General features: G+C 50.8%; 1 protein-coding gene across 1 annotated transcript in view; it reads right to left on the bottom strand.

Annotated features, from left to right (window-relative positions):
• SULT2B1 (sulfotransferase family 2B member 1) overlaps positions 1–19,564 on the bottom strand; it is a 47,380-nt gene that overhangs the window by 2,043 nt on the left and 25,773 nt on the right. Inside the window, exons 3-6 of the mRNA XM_015124467.3 lie at positions 10,311–10,519; positions 6,144–6,270; positions 4,416–4,510; positions 676–856 (exon numbers count right to left, since the gene is read on the bottom strand). Coding sequence (XP_014979953.2) covers positions 676–856; positions 4,416–4,510; positions 6,144–6,270; positions 10,311–10,519 — 612 coding nt within the window. The remainder of the gene's footprint in view (positions 1–675; positions 857–4,415; positions 4,511–6,143; positions 6,271–10,310; positions 10,520–19,564) is intronic.

The raw sequence follows: 19,564 nt of genomic DNA, 5'->3' as shown, positions 1-19,564 counted from the left end.
GACGGGTGGATCACAAGGTCAGGAGATTGAGACCATCCTGACCAACATGGTGAAACCCCATCTCTACTAAAAATATAAAAATTAACCAGATGTGGTTTCGGGTGCCTGTAGTCCTAGCTACTCAAGGAGGCTGAGGAAGGAGAATCGCTTGAACCGGGGAGGCGGAGGTCGCAGTGAGCCGAGATCGCGCCACTGCAACCTCCAGCCCGCCTGGGCAACACAGTGAGACTCCGTCTCAAAAAAAAAAAAAAAAAGAGTAAACGTGTGTCGTTTTGAGCCATGGAGTTTGCGGTGTTCGTTACAGCAGGAAGAGGAAACAACTGCGCTGCCGCCTGCACCCCATAACCCAAAGTTTGAGTATTTCTGCCGTGAACATGGCCGTGGAGGAGGATTTGTGAAGATTCTAGATCTCTCTCGGGCAGACCTGGCGTTGGCAGTACTCCTGGACGTTTTGCTCTCATTGGGAGTTCTCTGGGTGGGGACGCCTCGGGTGGCTGGCACGTGTGCCGAGCCAGTGCTAAGCCCTGTGCGTGATCAACCCTGGGGCCACAGTGACCCTGTTCACCCAATGTTACAGCTGGGTGAGAAACTGAGGCCCAGAGAGGTTAAGTAACTCTCCCAGGTCACATAGCCAGGCAGTGGCCTAGTGGGTTCCGAACCCCAAAGCCCCCGCACCTTTCCGGAGGAAGGCCCCGCGACGGTGGTCCAGCAGGCTGGGAGGCAGCAGTGTGTAGTTGGACATGGTGTTGGCCTTCATGGCGCCGAAGGTCGAGTGTGCCACGACGGAGCCCAGTGCCTCCTTGCCCAGCGGACGGCCCAGGAACCCGCAGATGCGCTGCACGGAGCCCTGTAAGTCCTGCAGGCAGGGGAGACGGGTCAGCAGAGGGAGGACACTTGGCCAAGGAAGGAGCATGGAACCTGGGGTCTGCACGTCTGGGTCCTAACCCAGGGCTGCCTGAGGGACGCTGCCTCTTTGCCTCAGTTTCCCCAGCTCCAAGCTGAGGGATTGGGCTATATTGCCTCTAAGGGTTTTTGCAGTTTCTGTCTTTGGACGGTTCTCTAGGTGGGAGGGAATAGGTGGGCTTGGGGCAGAGGTCACAGCAGGGTCAGAGGTCAGAGCATCACCTTATCCGGAATCACCTTCCTTTGGTTAGAGACAGGCATTGGCTGGTCTACATCTCAAACCTGCTCCTCCCCCAGCTCCCAGTGCAGGATCCCATCCACCTAGGAGCCTGGCCTCCCTCTCTGGGTACCCTTCACCCCCAAACTCTGTCCCGTCATCAGACCTGTCCCACCTGCCTCCCCTTGCCATGTCCCCTCCTCTGTGCCCTTGTAGCCTAGCACTGCTCAGGCCTCATCCTCTCCTTCCTGGACCCATGCCCCAGCCTGCTGCTCCATAACCTCCCTGCCTCCAGTCTTCATCCCCCTCCAGCTCATCCCCCACACCCAAACTGACCCTGCTCCTCACTGGCTCCCAACTCTTCTGTGGCTCCCGAGTGCCCTGGGACAGAGTCCCAGACCCAGACCCAGACCCAGACCCAGCTTTCAAGCACAGAAGTGGGGCGGGTGCAGTGGCTCACGCCTGTAATCCTAGCACTTTGGGAGGCTGAGACGGGCGGATCACTTGAGGTCGGGAGTTGGAGACCAGTCTGGCCAACATGGTGAAACCCTGTCTTTACTAACAATACAAAAGTTAGCCGGGCATGGTGGCGAGCACCTGTAATCCAGGTGCTCGGGAGGCTGAGGCAGGAGAATCATTTGAACTGGGAGGTGGAGGTTGCAGTGAGCTGAGATTTTACCACTGTACTCCAGCCTGGGTGGCAGAGCGAGACTCCATCTCAAAAAAAAAAAAAAAAAAAAAAAGAGCAGATGTGGTCTGGTCTCAGCTCTTCCAATACCTGTCCCACCCTCTCCTTCTGGGACTCACCATTCCCTACACATTCCTCCCTCCAGGCCTTGGCACGGGGCTTCCAGAAGGGCCACTGCCATGGCTGCAGCTCAAATATCACCTTCCTTACTGAGTGTCTAGTATGTACCAAGCTCTGATCCAAGCCCCCCATACATTTGTGCCGATCCCACCATCAGCTTTGCAAGGGAAATGTCATTATCTCAATTGGTAAAGAGAGGCCCAGAGAGGGAGAGACACTTGTCCAAGGTCACACAGCCAGAGAGGAGCTCAGGTTCCTGGAGCCCTTAGTCCTCCCCTTTGCCCCTCTGCTTTTTTTTTTTTAGACGGAGTTTCACCCTTTTTGTCCAGGCTGGAGTGCAATGGTGCAATCTCGGATCACCGCAACCTCCACCTCCTGGGTTCCAGTGATTCTCCTGCCTCAGCCTCTTGAGTAGCTGGGATTGCAGGCACGCACCACCATGCCTGGCTAATTCTGTATTTTTAGTAGAGACAGGGTTTCTCCATGTTGGTCAGGGTAGTCTCAAACTCCCGAGCTCAGGTGATCTGCCAACCTCGGCCTCCCAAAGTGCTGGGATTACGAGACTGTGTCTCTCTCTGTCGCCCAGGCTGGAGTGCAGTGGTGCTATCTCAGCTCACTGCAACCTCCATCTCCTGGGTTCCAGTGATTCTCCTGCCTCAGCCTCCAAAGTAGCTGGGATTATAGGCATGTGCCACCATGCCCGGCTAATTTTTGTATTTTTAGTAGAGACAGGGTTTCACCACGTTGGCCAGGTTGATCTCAAACTCCTGACCTCAAGTGATCCAGCTGCCTCGGCCTCCCAAAGTGCTGGGATTACAGGCATGAGCCACCGCGCCCGGCCATCGCTGCCTTTTGATACGTAGCGCCCAGCATGGTCAGCCCTCTGGTCAGCTCCGCCAACCCCACGGCTCCTATTTTCCAGGTCATTCCTGGTTTCATAACCTTCCATCTCTTTATCTTCTTGAACCACTGACGTGTCCCAGAAATTTTAACATGTGGGCGGCACCTCACACCCAGGAGCAGCCCAGAAGCTGTTAGGCTCTGTGGCCCAGTTCTGGGTTTGGAGAAGAAAGCTTGCTGGAAAAGAGGGGGAGGAGTAGTACCAACACCTTTTCTGGAGCTTTCCATTAAAAGAAAGTTACCAGGGTGGAAAAAAATAACCACGGAGTCTGCAGGCAAGAGCCATATGCCTTGGGCAAGTTATCAACCCTCTCTGAAATTACAAACCTCCAGTTTCCTCATCGATAAAATAGGGATAATAACAACATTTGGGAAAACCGTATAAAATTACCTTTTTTTTTTTTTTTTTTTTCTGGAGACAGAGTCTTGCTCTATAACCCAGCTAGAGTGCAATGGTGTGATCTCGGCTCACTGCAACCTCCAGCTCCCGGGTTCAAGCGATTCTCCTGCCTCACCCTCCCGAGTAGCTGGGACTACAGGTGCCCGCACCATGGCCGGCTAATTTTTTTGTATTTTTAGTAGAGATAGGGTTTCACCATGTTGGCCAGGCTGGTCTCGAACTCCTGAGCTCAGGTGATCTGCCCACCTTGGCCTCCCAAAGTGCTGGGATTACAGGCGTGAGCCACCATGTCCAGCGAAAATTACCGTCTTAAGATAAACACTGGTTGGCGGGGCAACAAGAGCGAAACTCTGTCTCAAAACTGAATACATTAATTAAATTAAATAAATACAAATAAATAAAGACTGGTTGAATACAGACATTTCATGTGGTTCAATCTTTTTTCTTTCTATTTTTTGGAACAAGGTCTTGCTCTGTCGCCCAGGCTGGAGTGCAGTGGTGCGATCTCAGCTCACCACAACCTCCGCCTTCTGGGTTCAAGTCATTCTCCTGCCTCAGCCTCCTGAGTAGCCGGGACTACAGGCATGTGCCACTGTGCCCAGCTAATTTTTGTATTTTTAGTAGAGATGTGGTTTCACCATGTTGGCCAGGCTGGTCTCGAACTCCTAACCTCAAGTGATCCACCTGCTTTGGGCTCCCAAAGTGCTGGGATTACAGGTGTGAGCTACCACACCTGGCCCTCTCTCTCTCTTTTGAGACAGGATTTTGGGGTGTTGCCCAGGCTGTACAGTGGCACCATCATAGCTCATGGTGGCCTCAACCTCTTGGGCTCAAGGGGTCCGCCCGCCTCAGGTTCTCAAAGCATTGGGATTACAGGTGTGAGCCACTGCATCCGGCCAACCCTCCTGTGTTAAATCTCGCCCCTGCCCATTCCTTGTCTTCCTTCCCACTTGCCTTTGCTCCTTAGCTCCTCTGCCCCGCTAGCTCGCTGTGTGGTTTAGGGATTTTGTCTGTGGTCCTTGCTCACAGGCTCAGGGCCTCTGTTCTGTTCCTGCAGTATCCCCAGAGGCTGGCGCATTGCATGGGGAAGCGGAGGGGTCCTGAGACCCTCGGGAAGGGGAGAGAGCGGGGTGTGAGCAGAGGGCATCGGGCGGGGGATGCTGCACCTGGCGGAGTTGGGGGCTCACCTGTTGCAGCTCCTCGTAGGTGATAAATAGGAAGTTATCTTTGCCCTGCATCCGAAGCCAGCCCTTAATGTGGTCGAACCAGGAGCCAAACTGCACTGTGGGCAGAGGGACAAGTTGGGTGAGGGCCAAGTGACAGGGTCCCCCCAGCCCCACTGGGGCTCATGGATCTAACTAGCTGTGCCCCACAAACCCCCAGGTCCAGCCCCCAGAGCCCCCACATCTCCACCAAGTTCGGGGGCTCTTCCAACCTGCTTCTCCCCTGGTTGCCCGTCTTGGGGTGCTCTTGTCCATCTGTCCATCCAGTCCCCCTCCGCGCACCTGGATTTCCCTCCAAAGCCAGGGTCTCTGACAGCAGCAGATAAAGGAACACGTGGCCAAAGGGCGCTGCCTGTCTTAGTACCTGGGGCCTGTGTCCTCCTGTTTCCTTATCTCTCCTTGTCTCTCTCTGACTCTGTCTCTCTTTCTGCATTTACTTCCTTACCTCCTTTTTAATTTTTTAATTTCTTTTTTTTTTTTTTTTTTTTTTTTTGAGACAGAGTCTTGCTCTGTCACCCAGGCTGGAGTGCAGTGGCCGGATCTCAGCTCACTGCAGCCTCCGCCTCCCGGGTTCACGCCATTCTCCTGCCTCAGCCTCCCGAGTAGCTGGGACTACAGGCGCCCGCCACCTCGCCCGGCTAGTTTTTTGTATTTTTTAGTAGAGACAGGGTTTCACCGTGTTAGCCAGGATGGTCTCGATCTCCTGACCTTGTGATCCGCCCGCCTCGGCCTCCCAAAGTGCTGGGATTACAGGCTTGAGCCACCGCGCCCAGCCTAATTTTTAAATTTCTATTTATTTATTTATTTTGAGACGGAGTCTCACTTTGTCGCCCAGGCTGGAGTGCAGTGGCACCATCTCGGCTCACTGCAAGCTCCGCCTCCTGGGTTCACGCCATTCTCCTACCTCAGCCTCCTGAGTAGCTGGGACTACAGGCGCCTGCCACACCCGGCTAATTTTTTGTATTTTTAGTAGAGATGGTTTCACCGTGTTAGCCAGGATGGTCTCCATCTCCTGACCTTGTGATCCGCCCACCTCGGCATCCCAAAGTGCTGGGATTACAGGCATGAGCCACCGCGTCCAGCCTATTTTTTATTTTTTACTTATTTATTAATTTAATTTTTTTGAGACAGGGTCTCACTCTGTTGCCCAGGCTGGAGTGCAAGAGCATGCAATAGCGTGATCTCTGCTCACTGCCACCTCCCCCATGGGCTCAAGTGATCCTCCCACCTCAGCCTCCTGAGTAGCTGGAATTACAGGCGTATGCCACAATGCTTGGCTAATTTTTGTATTTTTAATAGAAATGGGGTTTCACCACATTGGCCAGGCTGGTCTTGAACTCCTGAGTGCAAGTGATCTGCCTGCCTTGGTCTGCCAAAGTGCGGCATTACAGGCGTGAGCCACTGCGCTGGGCCCCTGTCTCTTTTTTGCTGCCCTCTCTCTCAGTCTTTCTGTATCTGAGTTTCTGTCTCTGTCTCCTCTGTCCCTTGCTTGTCCTGCATCTCTCGGTCTCCTGGTCTCTCTCCCTCCGTCTCTTCTTCTCTTGGTTGCCTGCTCTCTGTCTCCATTGCTCCTTTTGATGCCCTGTGTCTCTGCCTCTCTCCCTTTCTTACCCTCCTCTGTCCCTCCTCTGCCCATCAGGGTCCTCTGGGGCTCCTCCCCACCCCTCCTGCCTGGCTTTGCCCTGTCCTCACCTTCGCCTTTGAGGAAGTCCCTCAGGAACTGGTCGGGCGTGCCTGGATCCTTTAACTGCCCGGCAATCTTGGAGTAATGATAGAGGGAGACCACGACGTCCCGGGGGTTGCGGCCCATGTAGATCACCTGCGTGCGGATGATGAGAGGGGAGAAGGCGTCAGACGCAGGCAGGACCCCAGTCCCTAAGGCCTCCTGCCCTGGAGACCCCTCTCTTCTGACCCTGAAGCACGAAGGACTAAGGGCAGATTTTTTTTTTTTTTTTTTTTTTTTTTTTTTGAGATGAAGTTTTGCTCTGTCGCCCAGGCTGGAGTGCAGTGGCACGATCTGGGCTCACTGCAAGCTCCGCCTCCTGGGTTCAGGCCATTCTCCTGCCTCAGCCTCCGGAATAGCTGGGACTACAGGTGCCCGCCACCACGCCCAGCTAATTTTTTGTATTTTTAGGAGAGACGGGGTTTCACTGCGTTAGCCAGGATGGTCTCAATCTGCCCGTCTCGGCCTCCCAAAGTGCTGGGATTACAGGCGTGAGCCACTGCGCCTGGCCTTTTTTTTTTTTTTTTTTTTTTTTTTTGATACAGAGTCTGACTCTGTTTTGCCCAGGCTGGAGTGCAGTGGTGCCATCTCAGCTCATTGCAACCTCTGGCTCCTGGGTTCAGGCGATTCTCCTGCCTCAGCCTCCTGAGTAGCTGGGATTACAGGAGCGTGCCACCACACCCGGATAATTTTTGTATTTTTAATACAGATGGGCTTTTACCATGTTGGTTACTCACAGGGTGAGGAACCCCTTGAGGACAGGCGGGGTCTTACTCGTTCCTAGAGCCTTAACCCAGAGCCCCACACACAGGAGGCTGTAGAAATTGCTTGAGGGGATGACGAAGGCATGAAGGGAAGGAGGCTGAGAAAGAACACTTGGCCAGCCGCGGTGGCTCACGTCTGTAATCCCAGCACTTTGGGAGGCCGAGGCAGGTGGATCACTTGACCCCAGGAGTTCGAGATCAGCCTGGACAACATAACGAGACCCCCATTCTACAAAGAATACAAAAATTAGCTGAGTGTGGTGGTGTGTGCCCATGGTCCCAGCTACTCGGGAGGGTAAGGCAGGAGGATCACTCGAGCCCAGGAGGTCGAGGCTGCAGTGAGCTGTGATCATGCCACTGCATTTCAGCCTACATGACAGAACAAGACCCTGCCTCAAAAACAAAGAAACAAACAAAAAAACCCAAAAAAAAACAAACAAAAAAACACCCCCTGATCCACCAAAAACTAAATGAAAACAGACTTAGAGAAACATGGCTTCTGGTGTGAGGCCTTGTAATGACGTTGGGGCTCTCCAGGGCTCCCTCCTGATTCCTGTGCTATAGAGGATTCCTTTCTGCCCAGAGAAAGGCCTGGCCCTTGGCCCTAGGTCCTGAGATACTTCCTAATGCCTTGGAATTTTTTGTTTGTTTGTTTAGATGGAGTCTCGCTTTGTCTCCCAGGCTGGAGTGCAGTGGCACGATCTCAGCTCACTGCAACCTCTGCCTCCCAGGTTCAAGTGATTCTCCTGCCTCAACCTCCCAAGTACCTGGGGCTACAGGTGGGTGCCACCACGCCTGGCTAATTTTTGTATTTTTAGTAGAGACGGGTTTTCGCCATGTTGGCTAGGCTGGTCTTGAACTCCTGACCTCAAGTGATCCATCCGCCTCGGCCTCCGAAAGTGCTGGGATTACAGGCATGAGCCACCGTGCCCAGCCTAGTCTTATTTTTTAGAAACAAGGTCTTGTCAGCCGGGCGCTGTGGGTGGGCATGGTGGTGGGTGCCTGTAATCCCAGCTATTTGGGAGGCTGAGGCAGGAGAATTGCTTGAACCCTGGAGGCAGAGGTTGCAGTGAGCCGAGATCGTGCCATTGCACTCCAGCCTGGGCAAGAAGAGGGAAACTCCGTCTCAAAAAAAAAACACGAAAGAAACAGGGTCTTGTTCTGTCCTTGAGGCTGGAGTGCCTGTGGCACAATCATGGCTCACTGCAGCCTCAAATTCCCAGGCTCAAGTGATTCTCCCACCTCAGCCTCCCAAGTAGTTGGGACTACAGGTGCATGCCACTCCATGTAACTAATTCTTAATTTTTTTTGTAGAGATGGGTGTTACTAAGTTGTCCAGCTGGTCTTGGACTCCTGGGCTCAATCAACTGCCCACCTTGGCCTCTGAAAGTGCTGGGATTTCAGGCGTGAGCTACCGCGCCCAGCCCCCTTGCCTGATTTCCAAGTTTGCTTTCATTGTAATTGACTATAACCAGGGAGTCCAGCAGCTTTGCTGAACACTATGAGTTTTGCTAAGTTGTTGAGCCTGAGGGTGGTCTTGGGGACTTCCCGATTGCAGTCCCCCTCTCTGCTCTGACCAAGCTCAATTCCTTGGCCATATCACCCAGTCCTGGGGCTTCGATTAATTACAGAATATATGTGCCACGGAATTGCAAATGGACGTGTCAGCCGAGGTCTCTCCCCTGAGATCCCGATGGGTGCATTTCTGTGCCCACCAGCAGCCACCGCTGGACGTGGGATGGGCCGCAGCAGAGCCCGTGTCTTCCCCCGCCGCCTGCTCCCCTCCCTCCTCCCCTTCCCAGTTGCCCAATCCTGACAGTTGCTTCCGCCGAAACCTTGGAGTCACCCTTGACTCATCCCTTTCTCTCACACCCACATCCAGTCTGTCAGCAAATCCTCCTGGTCTCGCCTTCAAAATACCTCCGTGACCACCACCCTGGTCCAGCCACCTTCCCCTCCCCTGGACCCCGGCCAGCGCCGCCTCTCTGGCTTCCCGGCTTCTGCTCTCTCAACAGTTGGTCCCCATCTGGCCGCCAGAGGGCGCCGGTGAAGCCTAAGCCCGCTCGGGCTCCTCCTCTGCTCCGATCCCTGCTGCGCTGCCGCGTCACTGGGTCACAGCTCAAGTCCTCGCTGGGCCCACGCGGCCCTGCACATTTTGGCTCCTGTTGCCCCCGACCTCGACCTCAACTCCACTCCTCTCCCCACTTGCTCACTTGGCTCCGACCACACCGCTCTCCTTCTTGCACCTCAGATACACCCACCTCGGGACCTTTGCACCTGCTTTTCCCTCTTGCCTGAAATGCTCTTCCTCTGGAGACCTCTGTGGCTCCTACCATCGCCTCCCGGGTTTTTACTCACTGGGCGCCCCCTTGACCTCCTTTTATAATTGCAGCCCCACACTCACCCCTAACTCTATCTCCAGCCCTCCCCCCCAGTGTAAATTTATCCCATCAGACATTTTATATATTATATTGTATTATATTCTTATATATTATATATTAAATATATTATATAAATATTAAATATACAAATATTAAATATAAAGTATATTGTAATACTATTATATTATGACATGTAATATTTTATATATATATATATTTTTTGAGACAGAGTTTCACTCCCGTTGCCTAGGCTGGAGTGCAATGGCGCAATCTCAGCTCACCGCAACTTCCGCCTCCCAGGTTCAAGTGATTCTCCCGAGTAGCTGGGATTGCAGGCGTGCGCCACCACGCCCAGGTAATTTTGTATTTTTAGTAGAGACAGGGTTTCACCATGTTGGCCAGGCTGGTATTGAACTCCTGGCCTCAGGTGGTCTGCCTGCCTCTGCCTCCCAAAGTGCTTGGATTACAGCGTGAGCCACCGCGCCAGCACCGGCTTTTTTTGTTTTTTGTTTGTTTTTTTTTTTTTTTAGGCTAGAGTGCAGTAATGTGATCTCAGCTTAGTGCAGCCTTGACCTCCTGGGCTCAAGTGATCCTCCCACCTCAGCATCCCAAGTAGCTGGGACTACAAGGGTGTGCCACCACGCCTGACTGATTTTTAAAATTTCTTGTAGTGATGTGGTCTCACTATGTTGCCCAAGTTGGTCTCAAACTCCTGGCCCAAAGTGATCCTCCTGCCTCAGCCTCCCAAAGTGCTGGGACTACAGGTGTGAGCCATCACTCCCTGCCAAAGGGCAGGCATTTCTGTGTGTATATTGATCACTGTGCTAGGCATTTCTGTGTGTATATTGACCACTGCACTAGAGCAGAGACAGGCACATAGTAGGTGCTTAACAAATAGGTGCTGAATGAATCAATGTGTTATGCTCCGTCTCCCTGTCACCCCACACACCCATGCATCCCCTCCCAACTGACGCACACCCCTCCTCCCAACCTTGGCCTTGGAGCTGAAGAAGGCCTTGGTGAAGATCTGGATGGGAAGATGGGAGCTCATGAGGCGAGGGCTGTACTGGTCCGGGAGGCTGAAGGCACCCACGATGGTCTCACACCAGGGTGCCCGCTCCCAGATGGGCACGGAGCGGATCCAGGACGGATCCCCGTCCTTCAGGATTAAGCAGATGATCTCGATCATCCAGGTCGTGCCTGTTGGGAGAAATCGAGCAGATTATTTGGGTGCGGGAGGGCTGAAGAGGGAGGATATCATCAGAATAATCACAACAGCATTTATTGAGCAATTTGCCTTTTTTTTTTTTTTCCAGGCAGAGTCTTACTCTGTCGTCCAGGCTGGAGCGCAGTGGTGCGATCTTGGCTCACTGCAACCTCCGTCTCCCAGGCTCAAGCGATTCTCCTGCCTCAGCCTCTCGAGTAGCTGGGATTACAAGCACCCACCACCACACCTGGCTAATTTTGTATTTTTAGTAGAGACGAGGTCTCCCCATGTTGGCCAGGCTGGTCTCGAACTCCTGACCTCAGATGATCTGTCCCCCACCCCCCTCGGCCTCCCAAAGTACTGGGATTACAGGTGTGAGCCATCGCACCCAGCCTGACAGCATTTATTGAGCAATTTACCACGTATTTTATCACACTGATTCCTTACAGCTGGCGGAGAAGGCAGGGTTGCTTAACCTCATTTTCAGAGCTGGAAACTGAGCCTCACAGAAACCATGTCGCTCGTCCAAGGGGACAGTGCTAGGAAAGTGGTGCAGGGCAGAGACTGGCGAGCCGTCCACCCAACCCCATTTCAGTTTTCTGCTGGGAATATGGCGTGATGACCTTTTCTGTTCTCCCCTGCTGCTACGTGTGGGGCCAAGAGACTGGGTCTGGCCAAGGAAGTGTAGGTGGTGGTGATGTGATGTGTGGCTATTTCCAGGCCTGGCCCATAAACGCACACCATGTGACTCCCCACTCTCTGCTCCTGGATACAGAGACTCCAGAGGAGAATCTGGGACTCCCGGGGATGGCAGAGCCATAAGACGGAAGGAACCAAATGTCTGGGAAAGCATGGATTTCCCCACCGCTTCCTTCCACCCTTCCTACACCAACTAGAGTTTATAGGAACAAGAAACAAACTTGGGTTCAGCCACTGAAATTCTGAGGCTGATCTATTAGTACAGCCAGAATTGCTTTACTTATTTATTTATTTTGGGATCAAATCTTGCTCTGTCGCCCAGGCTGGAGTGCAGTGGTGTGATCACAGCTCACTGCAGCCTCGAAATCCCAGGCTTAAGAGCCTTCGGAGTAGCTGAGACCACAGGTGCACGCAACCACACCTGGCTAATTTATTATTTTTATTTTTAGTAGACATAGGGTTCCACTGTGTTGCCCAGGCTGGTCTTGAACTCTTGGGCTCAAGCAATCCTCCTGCCTCAGCCTCCCGAGGTGCTGGGATCACAGGCACCATGTCCAGCAGGCACTGCGTTACTACATGGAGGAAGCTGGAATTGAACCCAGGTGTCCGGACATAAAAAATCTCTGTTCTTTTTACTTTTCACTGCCCACTTTTGAGGGTCACCTCCTTTTTTTTTTTTTCTTTTTTTTTTCGAGATGGAGTTTCCCACTTGTTGCCCAAGCTGGAGTGCAATGGCACGATCTCGGCTCACTACAACCTCCACCTCCCGGTTTCAAGCGTTTCTCCTGCCTCAGCCTCTCCTGCCTCAGCCTCCCCAGCAGCTGGGATTACAGGCGTTCGCCACCACGCCTGGCTAATTTTTGGTATTTTTAGTAGAGACCAGATTTCACCATGTTAGCCAGACTGGTCTTGAACTCCTGACCTCTGATGATCTGCCTGCCTTGGCCTCCCAAAGTGCTGGGATTACAGGCGTGAGCCACCACACCCGATCGAGGTTCACCTCTTTATTTCTGTGGGGAGCCACAGAATGTTACCTAGTGGAAAGGGACCTCATCAAGGAGCCAGTTCACGGTTTTGAATTTCAGGAGACCACAGGCTGTTCAGAAGAGGAAACAATTACGTTCACAATTACCTTCTGTTAGTATTCATTGCATTTAATTCTTTTTGAGACAGGATCCCTTTTGAGACAGGATTCCGCTCGGTGACTTGGGCTGCAGTACACTGTTGCAATCACAGCTTACTTCAGCTTCAGCCTCCAACTCCCAGGTCCAAGTGATCCTCCCACCTCAGCCTCTGGAGTAGCTAGACCACATGCACCGAGCTATTTTTTTTTTTTTTTTTTTTGAGATGGAGTCTCACTCTGTTGCCCAGGCTGGAGAGTTCAGTGGCTCTATCTTGGCTCACTGCAATCTCGGCCTCCTGGGTTCAAGCAATTCTCCTGCCTCAGCCTCCCAAGTAGCTGGGACTAGAAGTGTGCCACTATGCCTGGCTAATTTTTGTATTTTTAGTAGAGATGGGGTTTTGCCATGTTGGCCTGGTTGGGCTCAAACTCCTGACCTCAGGTGATCCACCCGCCTTGGCCTTCCAAAGTGCTGGGATGACAGGCATGAGCCACCACACCTGGCCTGCGCCCAGCTAATTTTTTAAAATTTTTGTAGAGATGGGGTCTCACTGCGGTGCCCAGGCTGGTCTGGAGTTCCTGGCCTCTAGCCATCCTCCTGCCTCGGCCTCCCAAAGTGCTGGGATTACAGGCATAAGCCACCACATCCAATCCATTCACTGGCTTTCATTCTAACAACCACCCTGTACCAGTTATCAGTTTACAGGTTGGTGGCTCCAACTTCAGGCCTCTCTCCCGGTTTGTGATATTGGAGCTGGACCCTGTAAACATTTCTCCTCTGCCAGCTAGCTCAGTGTTAAGCCTTGTCAGCAGAGGGCGCTGGAGGAACACTGAATGAGGATGGGGCTCTTCCTGATTCTTAGGGCTTCTCTTCCTCATTCTCACGGGCCCCTCTCAGCGGGATGTTGTGATGGACAGGGACCAGCCCTGCACTGGACACCCAGTGACGTTTACCCCTCCCCCTAGCAAATTTCAGTGGCTGGTTGCACCTCAATGAACTTCTCAGTCACCCAGTGGGCCATGGCCATACCTCTACAGTGAAACTCTAATCTTGGGTGGGGAGCGGTTTGGGCAGGCAAGTCCTTCTTCCCAATTTTTGTCTTCCTCGGGAGTTTGGCTTTAGCCCTAGAGGAAGTGGCTGCTCCCTAGTTTAGTTATTCCTATGTGTGGTGTTTTTGTTTGTTTGTTTGTTTATTTGAGATGGAGTCTTGCTCTGTTCCCAGGCTGGAGTGCAATGGTGCGATCTCAGCTCACTGCAACCTCCACCTCCTGGGTTCAAGCAATTCTCCTGCCTCAGCCTTTCAAGTAGCTGGGATTACAGGTGCGCACTACCATGCCCTGCTAATTTTTGTATTTTTAGTAGAGACGGGGTTTCACCATGTTGGTAAGGATGACCTCGATCTCTTGACCTTGTGATCTGCCTGCCTCAGCCTCCCAAAGTGCTGGGATTACAGGCATGAGCCACCGTGCCTGGCCTTTTGTTTGTTTTTTGTTTGTTTGTTTGTTTGTTTGAGACAGTCTGGCTGTGTCGACCAGGCTGGAGTGCAGTGGTGCAATCTCGGCTCACTGCAACCTCCATCTCCTGGGTTCCAGCGATTCTCATGCCTCACCTTCCCGAGTAGCTGGGACTACAGGTGTGCACCACCAGGCCCAGCTAATTTTTGTATTTTTAGTAGAGAGAGGGTTTTACCATGTTGGCCAGGCCGGTCTTGAACTCCTGACCTCAGGTGATCCGCCTGCCTTGGCCTACCAGAGTGCTGGGATTACAGGCATGAGCCACCACACTCAGTCGAATTTCCTTCCTTTTTAAGGCTGAATAATATTCCATTGTATGAGTATAGCATAATTTGTTTATCCATTCATTAATCAACGGACATTTGGATAGTTTCAGCTTTTGGTAATTGCAAATAATGTGGCTATGAACATTGGTGTACAAATATCTGTTACAGTCCCCCCACCTAAAGTTTAGCTCTTTTGGGCATATTCCCAGAAGTGGAACTGCTGAGTTTCTGTGGTAATTCTAGGTTTAATTTTTTGAGGAACTGCTAAACTGTTTTCCATAGCAGCTATACCATTCTACATGCTCACCAACAGTGCACAGGAGTTCCATTTTCTCAACATCCTTGCCACACTTGGTATTTTCTTCTATTCTGTTTTTTTTCTTTTCTTTTTTTCTCTTTTTTTGATATGGAGTTTCACTGTTGTTGCCCAGGCTGGAGTGCAATGGCGTGATCTCGGCTCACTGCAACCTCCACCTCCAGGGTTCAAGTGATTCTCCTGCCTCAGCCTCCTGAGTAGCTGGGATTACAGGCACCCGCCACCACGCCCTGCTAATTTTGTATTTTTAGTAGAGATGGGGTTTCGCCATGTTAGTCAGGCTGGTCTCGAACTCCTGACCTCAGGTGATCCACCTGCCTCAGCCTCCCAAAGTGCTGGGATTACAGGCGTGAGCCACTGCGCCTGGACTATTCTGTTTCTTTTCTTAAAAAATTTTTTTTTTTTTTAATAGAGACAGGGTCTCACTATGTTGCCCAGGCTGATCTTGAAATCCTGGGCTCAAGTGATCCTCCCACTTCGGCCTCCCAGAGTGTTGGGATAATAGGTACGAACCACTGCACCTGGCCACATGTTATTTTCTAAGTAATAGCCACCTAATGTGTGCAAATAATTCTCTCTCTCTCCCTCTCTCTCTCTTTGAGACAGAGTCTCACTCTGTCGCCCAGGCTGGAGTTCAGTAGCACAATCTCGGCTCACTGCAAGCTCCACCTCCCAGGTTCAAGTGATTATTGTCCCTTAAACTCCTAAGTAGCTGGGATTCCAGGTACACGCCACCATGCCCGGCTCAAGGTTTTTTTTTTTTTTTTTTTTTTCTGAGTCAGGGTCTCGCTGTCTTCCCCAAGCTGGAGTGTTATGGCATAATCATGGCTCACTGCAGCCTCAACCTTCTAGGCTCAGGTGATTCTCCCACCTCAGCCTCCCAAGTAGCTGGGACTACAGGCATGCACCACCACACCTGGCTAATTTTATTTTTATTTTTTTGTAGAGATAGGATTTTGCCATGTTGCCCAGGCTGGTCTTGAACTCCTGGGCTTAAGCTATCCACTTGCCTTGGCCTCCCAAAGTGCTGGGATTACAGGCATGAGCCACTGTGCCCAACTGCAAATAATTCTTTTTTCATTTTATTTTGAGACAGGGTCTCGCCCTGTTGCCCAGGCTGGAGTGCATTGGTGCGATCTTGGCTCACTGCAACCTCTGCCTCCCCAGTTCAAGCGATTCTCAAGCCTCAGCCTCCCGAGTAGTTGGGACCACGGGTGTGTGCCACCATGCCCAGCTAATTTTTGTATTTTTAGTAGATATGGGGTCATGTAGGCCAGGCTGGTCTCCTACTCCTGACCTCAAGTGATCCGCCTGCCTCGACCTCCCAAAAGTGCTGGGATTACAGGCTTGAACCACCCCACCTGGCTTGGAGAACAAGTTTCCACAATTTCTATAGAGGAAAATGTAGCCATTATATATCAAAATTACAAATGTACCGACTCTGACCAAGCAATTCTATGTCCAGATATTTGTCCTAGAGATAAATGTATTCAATGCCAAGTACTGCATGTACAAGACATTGTGCATAAAATTTACATTGTATACACAGGCAAAAGATTGAACATTAATATCAATCAGTAGGAAACTGGTTAAGCAAGAACTATTGTATATCCTGTGTCTTGAAATACTATGGAACTGTTAAAAAACAAAAACAAAAAAAAACCAAGAAAGTTATTTGTTTAAAGTTCCAAGATGGAACAATGAGAAAGAAAAACAAGCAAAATCCAGGCCGGGTGCAGTGGCTCACGCCTGTAATCCCAGTACTTTGGGAGGCCGAGGCGGGTGGATCACCTGAGGTTAGGAGTTTGAGACCAGCTGGCCAACATGGCAAAACCCCATCTCTACTAAAAATACAAAAATTAGCCAGGCATGGTGGCACGCACTTGTAATCCCAGCTACTTGGGAGGTTGAGGCAGGAGAATCGCTTGAATCCAGGAGGTAGAGGTTGCAGTGAGCCAAGATGGCACCACTACGCTCCAGCCTAGTCGACACAGTGAGACTTCATCTCAATAATAATAATAATAATAATAAAACATACTCTGAGAAGACTCTGATAAGAAAATGGAAAGACAAGCCATTGATCGGGAGAAAACATTTGCAAAACAAGTATCTGATCAAGGATCTGTGCTCAGATCATATAAAGAACTCTCAAATCTCAATGATAAGAAAACAATCCAATTCAAAAGAGGAAAAATATGGCCGGGCACGGTGGCTCACGCCTGTAATCCCAGCACTTTGGGAGGCCGAGGAGGGCAGATCACTTGAGGTCAGGAGTTCAAGACCAGCCTGATCAATATGGTGAAACCCTGTCTCTACTAAAAAATACAAAAATTAGCCGGGTGTGGTGGTGCATGCCTGTAGTACCAGCTACTCGGGAGCCTGAAGCAGGAGAATTGCTTGAACTCAGGAGGCAGAGGTTGCAGTGAGTCGAGATCATACTACTGCATTGCAGCCTGGGCGACAGAGCAAGATTCCATCTCCAAAAAAAAAAAAAAAAAAAAGGGAAAATATTTCAATAATTTGCCAAAGAATATATTTGTGATCTTCAAGTCAGTGGCAAGTAACAGAACAAACAAACAGAAAGGAATATATATGATGGCTAATGAGCACACGAAAGATGCTCAAACACCATTAGCTGTTAGGGAAATGCAAATTAAAACCGCAGTGAAACACCAGTATGCACCTATCAAAATAGCTTTAGAAAAAAAACTGGCCAGGCACAGTGGCTCATGCCTGTAATCTCAGCACTTTGGGAGGCTGAGGCAGGAAGATCGCTTGAACCCAGGCATTCGAGACCAACCAGAGACCCTTATTGCTACAAAAATTAGCTGGGTGTGGTGGTTGTTAGGGAGGCTGGGATGGGAAGATTGCTTGTGCCTGGGAGGTGGAGGTTGCAGTGAGCCATGATCTCGCCACTACACTTCAGCCTGGGCAACCGAGCAAGACCTTGTCTCCAGTAAATAAATAAATCCCGGTTGATGCTAATCACTGGAGAAGATGTGGGGCAACAGAGGGTCACCTGTTGCTGGGAAGAATGGAAAAAGCCCTTTGGGCTGGCACGGTGGCTCACGCCTGTAATCCCAGCACTTTGGGAGGCTGAGGCAGGCAGATCACCTGAGGTCAGGAGTTTGAGACCAGCCTGGCCAACATGGTGAAACCCCGTCTCTACTAAAAATTAGCTGGATGTGGTGGCAGGTGCCTGTAATTCCAGCTACTCAGGAGGCTGAGGTAGGAGAATCGCTTGAACCCGGAAGGTGGAAGTTGCAGTGAGCTGAGATTATACCACTGCAGTCCAGCCTGAGGGATAAGAGCTAGACTTCGTCGCAAAAAAAAAAAAAAAAAAAAAACTTGCGTGCAATGTTCATAGCAGCTTCACTCATAATAAGCCCAGAGAGGAAATAATCCAAATGCTTATCAACTGATGAATAAATAAAATATAGTTTATACATAACATAAAATATTATTGGACCATAAAAAAGAATGAAACTCTGACACATGCTACAATGTGGTTGAACCTTGACAATGTGATGCTCAGGAAGAAACCAGACACAAGAGGCCACATGGTGTAGATTCCATTTCCATGAAATGCCCAGAATAGACAAATCCATAGAAACAGAATGGAGATTGGTGGTTACCAGGGCCCGGGGGGAGGGGATGTGAGGATTGGGAGATGATGGTTTATAGGTCTAGAGTTTCTTGTTGGATGATGATAATGTTCTTTATTTTTTATTTATTTTTATTTTTGAGACAAGGTCTCGCTCTATCACCAAGGCTGGAGTGCAGTGGCACACTCTCGGCTCACTGCAACCTCCGTCTCCCGGGTTCCAAGTGATTCTCCTGCCTCAGCCTGTGGAGTACTGGGATTACAGGTGTGTGCCACCATGCCTGGCTAGTTGTCGTGTATTTTAGTAGAGACGGGGCTTCACCATGTTGGCCAGGCTAGTCTCGAACTCCCGACCTCAAGTGATCCACCCGCCTTGGCCTCCAAACTGCTGGGATTGCAGGCATGAGCCACAGTGTCCGGCCCACTCAGTGTTTTATTTTTGAGACAGAGTCTCTGCCACCCAGGCTGGAGTGCAGTGGGGTGAACACATCTCACTAATCCTCCACCTCCCAGGCTCAGGCGATCCTCCCACCTCAGACTCCCAAGTAGCTGGGACTACAGGCGTGCACTATGATGCCTGGCTAATTTTTGTATGTTTTGAAGAGAGGGGGTCTCGCCATGTTGGCCAGGCTGGCCTAGGCTCAAGAGATCCTCCTGCCTCGGCTTCCCAAAGTGTTGGGATTATGGGTGTGAGCCACTGTGCTCGGCTGAAAATATTCTAAAATTGATTGTGGTAATGGATGACCACATGCTATTGAACATGGCAAAGTCATTGAATTGTACCCTTTTTCTTTTTGTTAAGACAGGGTCTCACTCTGTTGCCCAGGCTGAAGTGCAGTGGTGTGATCACAGCTCACTGCAGCCTCAACCTCTCCAGCTAAAGTGATCCTCCTGCCTCAGCCTCCCGAGTAGCTGGGACTACAGGTGCACAGCACCATGCCTGGTTATTTTATTTTGTAGAGATGGGGTCTTGCTATGTTGCCCAGACTGGCCTTGAACTGTTGGCCTCAAGTGATCCTCCTACTTCAGCCTCCCAAAGTGTTGAGGTTACAGGCATGAGCCACTATGGCCCGCCTACCCTCTACTTTTCTTTACAGCATTTATTGCCACCAGTCATAGTGTCATATGTTTTTTTTCATAGTGTCATATTTTTATTTGTTGATTTATTCTCTGGGTTCCCCCACTACAATGTGAGCTTCATAAAGGCAGACATTTCAGTTTGTCTGGAGAGTTGCAGCTTTCTTTGTTCTTAGAACAGTGCAGGGCACATAATATGTGTTTAATAAATACTTGTTGGAGGAGGTGGGGAAGAGAGGAGAAAAAAGGGAAAGAAGAGTTTTTGTTATTTCCCTTCGGTCATTTAAATGCTACTTATTGACTGGGCTCACACCTGTAATCCCAGCACTTTGGGAGGCCGAGGCAGACAGATCACGAGGTCAAGAGATAGAGACCATCCTGGCCAACATGGTGAAACTTCGTCTCTACTAAAAATACAAAAATTAGCTGGGCATGGTGGCG

Source organism: Macaca mulatta, chromosome 19 (assembly GCF_049350105.2).
Source record: "Macaca mulatta isolate MMU2019108-1 chromosome 19, T2T-MMU8v2.0, whole genome shotgun sequence".
Classification (NCBI taxonomy): Eukaryota; Metazoa; Chordata; class Mammalia; order Primates; family Cercopithecidae; genus Macaca; species Macaca mulatta.
This window is presented reverse-complemented; position numbering and strand designations above follow the sequence as displayed.